Consider the following 10,345-nt stretch of genomic DNA (forward strand, 5'->3'; position numbering starts at 1 on the left):
AGGAAGAATGTTGGCCGGCGCAGATGTACAGGAAGCTGCGCTGAGCAACTGCTTTGATATGCGTGAGAACCGTGTATGATAGAACCCAGTATGGTCTGATAGAACCGGCCACTGCGGAACCAGCACCAGTCTCTACCATGTAAACAGCAGCATCAGTCATAGTCCCTGAAATGAAATGATGTGCAGAAGCGCCAACGCATGCAGCTAATGCTAACTATGGCAGGAGCCAAACAGGAAGCATGTGAACCTCTGAACCACCGGCTCTGGCCCCGTTCATGTGCAGGATTCCAACTCAACCTCTAGAACCCTGAGCTGGGCCTCAGGTTCCTCCTCTGTATTTGTGCCACTGCCCTTGAATCCAAATGCCGCTGCTGCTCATGAACGCTCCTCCAAATGCAGATTGAACAGTTGCTCTGATGGAAACTGCAGCTCAGGAAATGGAGCAGGTCGTGTGCTTCACGTCCCTGTTCACGTCCCTGTTCACGTCCCTGTTCACGCTGAGGAGACTGAGCACCAGCTTCAGAGGTGGTTCCAGCTGTGATGACGCTACGCTAGCTAACACTGATCACCCCACTGTTATGACAGCAAGTCAAGCGTTCACATGCATTTAGCCCTGGTCTGGTCTCCACCCAGTGCTCAGTAGCTGCTTTCTGACCTTTGCTTTTGTTCCTCTTTCTTTTGGTTTGAAGACCATTTATGAACTAGATGCACCGTCTTGGTGGTGGATTGTGATAAATCAAATCAAAGCAATGCTTCACATCCCACAATGGCCAGATAGGAAGATGAGGTGTGAGCCACCAGCTATGCTGAGCTGAGTCCAGTATGTGATGTGTGCTGTGCTTTATGGATGAATGTCCTCTGTGTTTATGTTGTTTGATATAAAGGCATGAAAGGAATGAAAGCAGCTCTGAAGGAATGTATATATGTGTATAACAGGGGCCTATATCAGTGGGACTCAGTCTAACTGTGTCAACAGAGCCTGAGCACGCGCTGATATTCACACATGCAGTACGCTCACACACACACACACACACACACACACACACACACACACACACACACACACACACACACACACACACACACACACACACACACACACACACACACACACACACACACACGCACACCTTCACCTCCACCACATTAGCTCCACCTGTGTGGAAGTGGCTCATCCTCTTCCTGTCACTGACCCCCTGCTGCTTCGTCTTGTCAGTCGTCCCTTTTTAATCTCTTTTTTGATTTGCCTTCTTTCTACTCATCTTTTTCATTCATCTACTCGTCTTCCACCTTCTTTTCTTCTCCCTTTCATTGCTCCTCCCATCACTCAACTGTACTTACTATATTTGTCTTTGATTTGTTTCATTGATTTTATTATGATATTATTACTTGAACTAATTATTATTAATTGAACTATAATTATTACAGAATGAACTAATTATATTTCAGGTCAAATGTCAAGTTCAACGCTGATCTCAGATTTGTCCCACTGTTGTGAGTACAGTCGCTGAAGAACTGCGGATCTTCATATTTTGCCTTATTATGTGTACTTGGCCTTAAGTTTGAGCTGACTGGAAAGGTCAGGAGACAACATCTATCCACTCTGATGCGCTAATATTCACATTTGGTGAAGCAACCAGTTGGACTCATGATTAGATTTTGGAAGTCAAGGGTTTGAGTCCAAACCTTAAAGCTTTGAAGTGAATTCTTTGAATGTCTGAGACTGTTTCAGTCCTGGTGCTCAAAGGTCAAGATCGCTGATGAACTGATTAGTATCTAAATGTGATGTGAGGTGAACTGCAGATTAAGCCCTTCGTGCAGGTCTGAACCCTGATGCGCTACTTCTAGTTGTTCTTCATTCATTTTGTACTCTTTGCCTTTTCTCCTCTTCTGTAGTAAAGTTCTGCCGTCAGCATTTACATGTCTGTCGCACAGAGCACATGCGAAGCTCCACCTCTGTAAGATGGAAAGATGCAGGACGGCCTGTGTTTGAGTGTCTGCATGTGGGACAGCTACTGCCTCTGTCCCTGGTCGTCCCGCTGAGCACAGCAGCTGAATAAGCTCATTGTCGGCCTGTGGAGAGTGCAGGTGCACCTCTTCTTTTTCACCTCCGACCCTCGGCCCTCGACCCCACAAAGCCCTTTGTGAACTCTATTTACTGGTGACTTCAATGAAACTGCAGTCCATTACCAACATCTCCTCTCTCCCTTTGTCTCTCCATTTTCTACTCCTCTCAAGAAACCAATTAGTGACAATACAAGTAGGTTAGACTCTCTATTCAGAGTGGGCATTGTTGAACACAATATCAGGAAGCATTGTGAGCTAACAATTAGTGGCAATGGGGCAGTGTAGAGTGTCACTGACATTGTTGGGAGTTGCACAAGGCTGCATTTGTTCCCAAAGAGGGAGTTAGAGCGGAGTAGAGAAAGAGGACGGAGGGGTTCCCAGGTGCTGAATTAGCCCAATCTCAGCCTCTTATCAGGATACAGGAATGCGTCCCTAAGTGGGTGTGTTGCTTTCTTAGGGTGTAGATGTTTATGTTAGCCGTAACTCTACCTGGATGGGATTGTGTGTTCATGCATTCATTCCTCTACTTGTGTCTGAGTACGTGTGTGAATGTGCCTCAGGTTTCCCTTCCGCATGCACAACTGCAGTCGAGTGGCTGTTGTATACGGATACTGGAGCTCTCAGAATAGGAGGTGTCAGCTCAGGGTCTTCTCCTGACATCCTGGCCTTGAGGTCACAACCCCCGGATCATTAGCCCGGGCTAATGCTAACAGCCGACTGGTCGCCACGTGAGGTTCTGCCCCCGCTGCTGCAGAGAGGCTTCGCTCAGCTGGGGATGTTTTGCTAGAAGGTCACGACCAGAAGGTCAAGGGTTCAGCCATCATTGTTATCCTGCCGCTGAGCCGTCCACCCCCAACACACCCAGGGTGACATCATAGAAGGAGGAGGGCTGGGCGGCCTGGAGATGGAGCTGCTGACAGCTGACAGCGCCTGAATCTGTCCAGTAATGAGAAAATAAGATGAGTGTGATTTCATCAGTCCCATCTGACACAATCAGGGTCAAAGACAAAAGTCGGCTTCTCAGTAGAGGTGAATGAGAGGAGTTGGAATCGAGTAGTTTTGTCTAAGACTTTGATCCATCCAGAGGCAGCAGCAGCAGCAGAATCAGCGTAGCTGCTTGTATTTGTCGCTAAAGAAACCAGACAAACGTCAGAAGACTTTAAGTTGCATCGTGACTTAAGCTAAATTAGCCTAAATGTGTTATACAATCCCCATGTTTACAGAGACAGCCATGCGGATCGACTTACATTTAATTCACTTGATTATTTGGATTTGGATCTAAAGGAACAAGTCATTCTGCACTTGTAACTGTTTATGTGCCTTCATCAGGACAAACTTAATAAATTTGAGTGAACAACGTGGGACCTGCTGATCCTCCAAGTTTAAGTTTAACGAGAGAGATGTGGGAGCTTACGAGGTCACACTGGGATTCATATCTGCAACTTGAATCTAAATTGTGTGGGGTCACGGCATCAGGGACGCGAACAGATAAACATCTCCCGCAGCCACAAACGCTGTTCTGTGATTGTTAGGAGACTCACCTCACACAACCCTGCTTGAATCTGAAGCTCGTGACAGCAGCAAGTGCCGATACTGGAGACTCTCCACACTGGTGCCCATTGTGCAGCCATCCTAAACGACCCTGTTCTATTTCTGTCTGCCCTTGTCATTGTATCTCACGCTCTCACCCTCTTTCACCTCATTCAGATGCCATTTGTTCCTTGTTCTTTTCCTTCTCTAATTATATGGTTTAGTGATTCAATTCAGTTCAAGTCAGTTTATTTATATAGCACAAAATCATGCAAAATTATATCATGGCATTTACACAAGAAGGTTGAGACCTTACACAAGTGTTTAGATAAGCCACCGCGGCCTCTGAGCAGCGAGGATAAACAGCCATTCCAGCAGATCCAGGATCAGCGTGGGCGGCCATCTGCCTCGGCCAGCTGGGGTGTGGAGCTGCTCAATGGGCAGGTTGGGAGGTTCTGATGACAACTACAGAGAGAAAGAAGCACAACTGAGCATCAGAAAGTTACTCACATCTTCACATTACGCCAAGTGACCAGAACCATTTTGAATGAGATATTAATGAATACAGTTTTAATGACATGAAACTTGTGACTGGTGCTCACATCCAGCTGGGTGAACTGGCAAACGTGAGTCATGGTGTTTAATTAGTGATGCAATAGCCTGAGAGCCAACACACGGACTCACACATAATCCGGCCCTCATTAGGTGTATTGTGGGGATGCTGATGTAATGCAAGTTAATCTGTTGGCCTCTGGTTGGCTCGGCGGCCCAGCAGGAGCTCTTTGTGTGGGACATTACTCGGGCCCCGCCCCCTGGAGACAGGTTCATTAAGACTGACGCTGATACCCAAGTCGCCAGGCCTTTGTGTGCGTGCTGTCAGTTATACTGAAGACGGGCTGCTTGTAAAAGCACTGCTTTTCAGCGTGAGTGGGAGCACGTAGCACAAAACTCCACTCACTTGAGGAAAGGACTTTGAAACAAAGCGCATGAAGCAGCGGATTCTCTCTGTGAGGTTCACTGACATGGATTCAGTGCCAGGAAAATGTGCTCACACCTCGTCTGGACGCGTCAGGCTCTGTTTGTGAATCAACATTTGTTGATTGACATTTATTAGATTAATACAAAACCTCAACGTTCCTATTTGACGCATCCAGCTTTTACACCAGTGGAAGGAACGTCTCCAGTGACTGTACAGCAGTGGTGCAGAGCCACAGCGATAGGACCGGAACCTGCTGTCAATATAAGCATTTAACACGTCACACAATGATAAATTACAGAAGTTCTCATCTAGAAGTGTGAGTGGGGTAAAAGACCGTCCAGGGCTGCGGCAAACATCTAAACCCGATCCCTGAAAAACACAAATCTCCAGCACTGCAATTCCACTAATTCTGGTGCAATGACAAAACGTCACAGAAGAGTCGGTGAGCTGGTGTTTGGTGGCAGTCGGCCTGCAGGCTGGTTCCCTTCAACCCACCCAATCAAAAATAGGAGAGGGATTATATTTGTGGGTCTGAGTGTGTGAGACGTGTGTGTGTCCGCAGCAGCAGCACACTTTAAATAGCCAACTCAAATAAAGCGCGAGGAGGCCGGGATCAGAGGCTGAGAGAGACTCTGTGAGCGAGGATTTCCCAAACGGACGCCGCCTTCGGGTTTCCAGACACCATTCGGCTCGAGCGCGTCGGGAATGTGATGGCGTCCGGCGGCGGCGACGGAACCGCTGGGCCGCCAGGTGCTGCTGCGCCGCCTGACAGGAAGTGCAGCGGGGTCCAGCTGGGCGACAAGATGGCGGCAGGTGACTCAGCAGAAGCAGAAGCAGAAGCAGAAGCAGAAGCAGAAGCAGAAGCAGAAGCAGAAGCAGCCGGGGAGCGGAGGTCGAGCTCATTGAGGCTGAGAGTCAGTGAGAACAGCTCCTCCTGTGAAACGGCCTGTTTCCCATCAACCGGACGCTTCCACACTTTGCCTCTTTTTTACACACTGTTAAATTTCTATTCTTTCTCATCCCTTTTACCTTCTGACGGCCTTCTTTGTGTGCAGGCTGTGGGAAAGTTTCCCGTAATGGTGAGGTCATCCACCACCAACAACCCCCACACAGACAGACAGACAGCATGGATGCACCCCCACCAGCCTCCACGCTGTCTCCAGGGCAGGCAGGACTGCAGGACAGTGATGGGCCCCCACGTCTCTGTCCCACTTCCAGTTCCTGGACTCTCCGCTGAGACCGGAACCTGAATAGAGCCTCATTCAAAGCCGGTATCTGATAATCTGGCCTCTAAAGCGAGAGGCTGGAGACAGGCGGGTGAGCGGATCCACTCGGCACCTGGAGGCCCATCGTGCATTTCAACCACTTTTTTCATCTCAGGGATTCTCTCTTTTCTTCTTCACACACACTCACGCAGGCTTCCACACACTTAGACGTTGCCAAGTTGATTCAGGAGGGCGGTTCTTCTTGCCTGTGTGGACCTGCTTGGATTAGTCCACAAATGTGTCTTGTTTTAAAGACAGCGTGATTAGAAAAGCAGAGCGAGAGAAAGTGGCAATCTGTCACTTACACAATTTAATGAGTGTCAAAAGGCCTAAAGTTTCTACAGATTCTACAGAACAGAAAGCAAAACCCAACCGCGCGTTGATTCTGGGCGAAGCGTTAAACGCGGTGGCTGTTTACTGCCACCTATTGGTAAAACGGCAAACTGCAGCTCTGACGGTAACGGAATGACAGAACATCTTGTCTGTTTGTTGCTGCTCAGCGGCACTAAGAATGCCGACGTGTGTTGTCCATCAGCTTCCAGCTGTAACTGTGACCGAGCGCTCACACAGCGTCAAGCTGAGGGTTCAGGTCCAGGCTGCATCCAGTGTAGGATGGAAAACACCGCACAGAAGCCAAATCCACACAGGTAGATTAACTACTTCTTCTTCCTACTTTGCATGAAAGGAATGAATTAGAAGAAGTGGAACCCGAGCCTGGTTTAAAGCGAGTGGACAGAACACTCCCAAGGTTCTGGATTCCAGGGCCGTAACTAGATTTATAGCAGCGCTTGGTGAATTCTGGTCATCCACTGCCAAACATCATGGACCCACGGCCTCATCTTCACTAGAAACAGTCTTTCATGCACATTTTATCTAATTTGTAAACTATTGGCCTTTGTTTCACAGATTTTCCTGCCACATCTGTGTTAATGGAGAGCAGCAGTCAAAGAGACAGAGAATAACAGGCTGGTGTTTGTCCTCCAGGCGCTTCACCTCCATCGATCCTCCAAACAGTCTGATTGACTGGAGACTCTGAACTCTCGTCTGACAGATGATCAGTTGTTGTTTGGGCCAAAAATGGGATTGGCTCCATAATCTGTGGTAAAATTATATTACAAGAATCGTTGGAGATTATTGGAGGAAGAAAGTGTGGCATTAGCAGCTTCAGAAGCCGATATTTTGTTGGAAAGAGCAGCGTGAGACTGAGGCTGAGGTTTAAAGACAAGCACTGACCACATTCACCAGGTGAACGCAGTCATGACTCAGTTACGCTTCTTTGTCAGCCTGAGCTTCCACTTCCCCAAACAAACACATAACAGAATAAAGCGACTTTATTGTACTGCAGAGTGAGCACATGAACAAAAGGCCAACAAACATATTAACAACTATTAGTAATATAACACATGGGCAGGTTATGCTCCTATTTACTGTTATATAAAATACTACATCATGTTCTCACAAAATATTCTCGACTTAACTTTATATATTCTGAGGAAAGCTGACTTTGATTTCAATGTACAGTTTGTGTTAAAATACAAAAATATATGACAAATATTTAGGCATACGAGGACAAAATGCAAAAATGGATAAATAATATACAGTAAACACAGTAAATCATCCAAGTTAAGTTTGTGGTCATTATGTTATTCTCATGTTGCAGTGATGCTGAAACCTGCTGCATACGTGAACGGATACACTGGTTTATAGCATTAATTACACATTCTTTATGTACAGATTATATGGTTCGATGCAGGTTCTATCAGAAGGAACTTTGTTATTCATCAGTTGTTGTGAAGCTGTGGCGCCCCCTGGTGACAGCGCTCTGCAGTACAGTCAGTGCAAACGTGCTGGTTCCTCTGTAGGTCCAACCAACCGGCGCTGGTGCTGGGTGGATCCAGTTTGGAGCTTTTTGGAGTCAACTAGCAAGTTTTTAGGTCCACTGTCACATTTACACAGTGTTGGAGTGAGACGCTCTCTACGTTCCAGTCTCTTCACTTTTTGTTGGAGCCAATCATGACCTTCGACACAAAGTTAACGATGGCGCTCGCAGGCTGCTCGGGGTCGTGTTCAGCAAACAGATGGCACATGTTTTCAATCTCACTCTGAGATTTCCTGGCCACAAACCCGAAGATCCTAGAAGAAGGAATTTATTTATTGTAGCTGAAGATAACGTTAATGAAATCAACTGTCATTCTTTATTTGTAATAAATTGGAAAGATTAAGACGAAATCTTACTTTGCAGTGGAGCCACTGCCTCTCGTCCATCTGTTTAGAAAAAGCAAGTTATCACACAGTGAAATGATGAGAATAGAGCACAACAGCTTTATTATGTCTGACGTATTATACTGTCATGAAGTTGTGGGTCAGTGTGTGAACTTAAATGAATGAAACTGTTCTCTGTATCACTGGTTCAGAAGGACTGAACAACAGTGTGGTTTCTCTGGAGGAGTGTGTGAATGCTGTCTGCTACTGTGTCCTAATAGGAGACTCACTTCCTGCCCTGTGGGTCCAGAGAGCAGAAGATGACGGTGCTGACGACGTAGTGTCTCCTGAAGAACAACCTGCAGCATCAGACGAGACAGCGCGTGAGCACGTGGACTCACGTGAATCCAGTACCTGAAACCTGACACTCACTTCCTCTGGTTGTCGGTGAGCGTGATTCCCTGCGCCGACACTTTGAAGTGGACGACGGTGGAAGGCGGCGGAGGATCCATGGAGAGCGTGACCGTGGTCGCCTTCTGGACCGCCTGGTGCCCGGTCAGCGATTCCAGCTCCACAGAGCCCAGGTACCACACGTTACAGGCTGACGCACACACACACACACACACACTTAGAACCCTGTGTGTGGCTTTACACTCGTAATGAGGACGACTCATGTACCTGCTCCCTGTTTGAGGAGTTCAGCTGCTGAATTTGTGGCTGATGGTGTAGATGGGTCGATGAGCTCCTCCACAGGGTCTGCAGGTCAACACACACAAACACTGTTTTTCCTGGGCTGCATGTACAGGTGTAAGGCATAAACTCCTGCCTGCTCTGCCTCGTGTGACCTGATGGTCACGGTTCCAGAGCAACAGCACTCCCACCGTCTCACCTCGATCAGGCAGGATGAGTTTACAGGGCAGAGCCAGAGGAGTGATGGAGTGCTGACACACCAGCGCCGTGAGGCTTCCTGTGAGGAAAACCAAGAGACCACGATCAGCATTTGAGCCGCCGTCACAGAAGAACGCAGGCAGCTGCACCTGCTGTGTCAGCCACTAGAGGGCGGCAGAGGAGAACCCAAATCCTGGTCCACCCACTGGCCATTTCATTAAAAACTGACTACAGAATCTCACCAAAGTACGGCTCGTTGGGACAGCCTTTCAGACGAACCCCCTTCTGTGTGCACTCGATCAGGAAGTGTCTCACCAGCTCGTTGGACATGTCTCCTCCTGCAGAGACGCACAGGAAAAAACGTCACTGTGTTTGAGGGTGGACATGCAGGCTGGGGGTGGACAGAGGTTGGACATGAAGGCTGAAGTTGGACTGAGGTTGGTATGAAGGCTGAAGTTGGACTGAGGTTGGACATGAAGGCTGAAGTTGGACTGAGGTTGGACATGAAGGCTGAAGTTGGACTGAGGTTGGACATAAAAGCTGTGGTTGGACATTAAGGCTGAAGTTGGACCGAGGTTGGACGTGAAGGCTGACTTTGGACTGAGGTTGGTATGAAGGCTGAAGTTGAACTGAGATTGGACATGAAGGCTGAAGTTGAACTGAGGTTGGACATGAAGGCTGAAGTTGGTCATAAAGGCTGAAGTTGGACTGAGGTTGGACATGAAGGCTGAATTTGGACTGAGGTTGGACATGAAGGCTGAATTTGGACTGAGGCTGGACATGAAGGCTGAAGTTGGTCGTAAAGGCTGAAGTTGGACTGAGGTTGGACATGAAGGCTGAATTTGGACTGGGGTTGGACATTAAAGCTGAAGTTGGACATGCAGGTTGGGGGTGGATAGAGGTTGGACATGAAAGCTGAGGGTGGACATGAAGGCTGAAGTTGAACTGAGGTTGGACATGAAGGCTGAAGTTGGTCGTAAAGGCTGAAGTTGGACTGAGGGTGGACATGAAGGCTGAAGTTGGTCGTAAAGGCTGAAGTTGGACTGAGGGTGGACATGCAGGCTGAAGTTGAACTGATATTGGACATAAAAGCTGAGCTTGGACATTAAAGCTGAAGTTGGACATGCAGGCTGGGGGTGGACAGAGGTTGGACATGAAAGCTGAGGGTGGACATGAAGGCTGAAGTTGGACTGAGGTTGGACATGAAGGCTAAAGTTGGACTGAGGGTGGACATGCAAGCTTACGTTGGACATAAAGGCTGAAGTTGGACTGAGATTGGACATAAAAGCTGTGGTTGGACATTAAGGCTGGAGTTGGACTGAGGTTGGACATGAAGGCTGAAGTTGGACTGAGGTTGGACATGAAGGCTGAAGTTGGACTGAGGTTGAACATGAAGGCTGAAGTTGAACTGAGG

The 10,345-nt window shown here is 47.9% G+C and overlaps 1 protein-coding gene across 3 annotated transcripts in view; it reads right to left on the reverse strand.

Annotated features, from left to right (window-relative positions):
- Positions 1-7,154: 7,154 nt before the first annotated feature.
- The window catches only part of si:ch211-191a24.3 (tensin-3), a 28,502-nt gene continuing 25,311 nt past the window's right edge, over positions 7,155-10,345 (reverse strand). For all 3 annotated transcript variants that reach the window (XM_029149068.3, XM_029149067.3, XM_029149070.3), the window contains 7 exons: positions 9,174-9,269; positions 8,933-9,010; positions 8,722-8,799; positions 8,476-8,644; positions 8,334-8,402; positions 8,077-8,106; positions 7,155-7,974 (listed from right to left, as the gene is read on the reverse strand). In XM_029149068.3, the coding sequence (XP_029004901.1) occupies positions 7,833-7,974; positions 8,077-8,106; positions 8,334-8,402; positions 8,476-8,644; positions 8,722-8,799; positions 8,933-9,010; positions 9,174-9,269 (662 nt within the window). In that variant the 3' untranslated portion in view covers positions 7,155-7,832. The remainder of the gene's footprint in view (positions 7,975-8,076; positions 8,107-8,333; positions 8,403-8,475; positions 8,645-8,721; positions 8,800-8,932; positions 9,011-9,173; positions 9,270-10,345) is intronic.

Source organism: Betta splendens, chromosome 4, assembly GCF_900634795.4.
Source record: "Betta splendens chromosome 4, fBetSpl5.4, whole genome shotgun sequence".
NCBI lineage: Eukaryota > Metazoa > Chordata > Actinopteri > Anabantiformes > Osphronemidae > Betta > Betta splendens.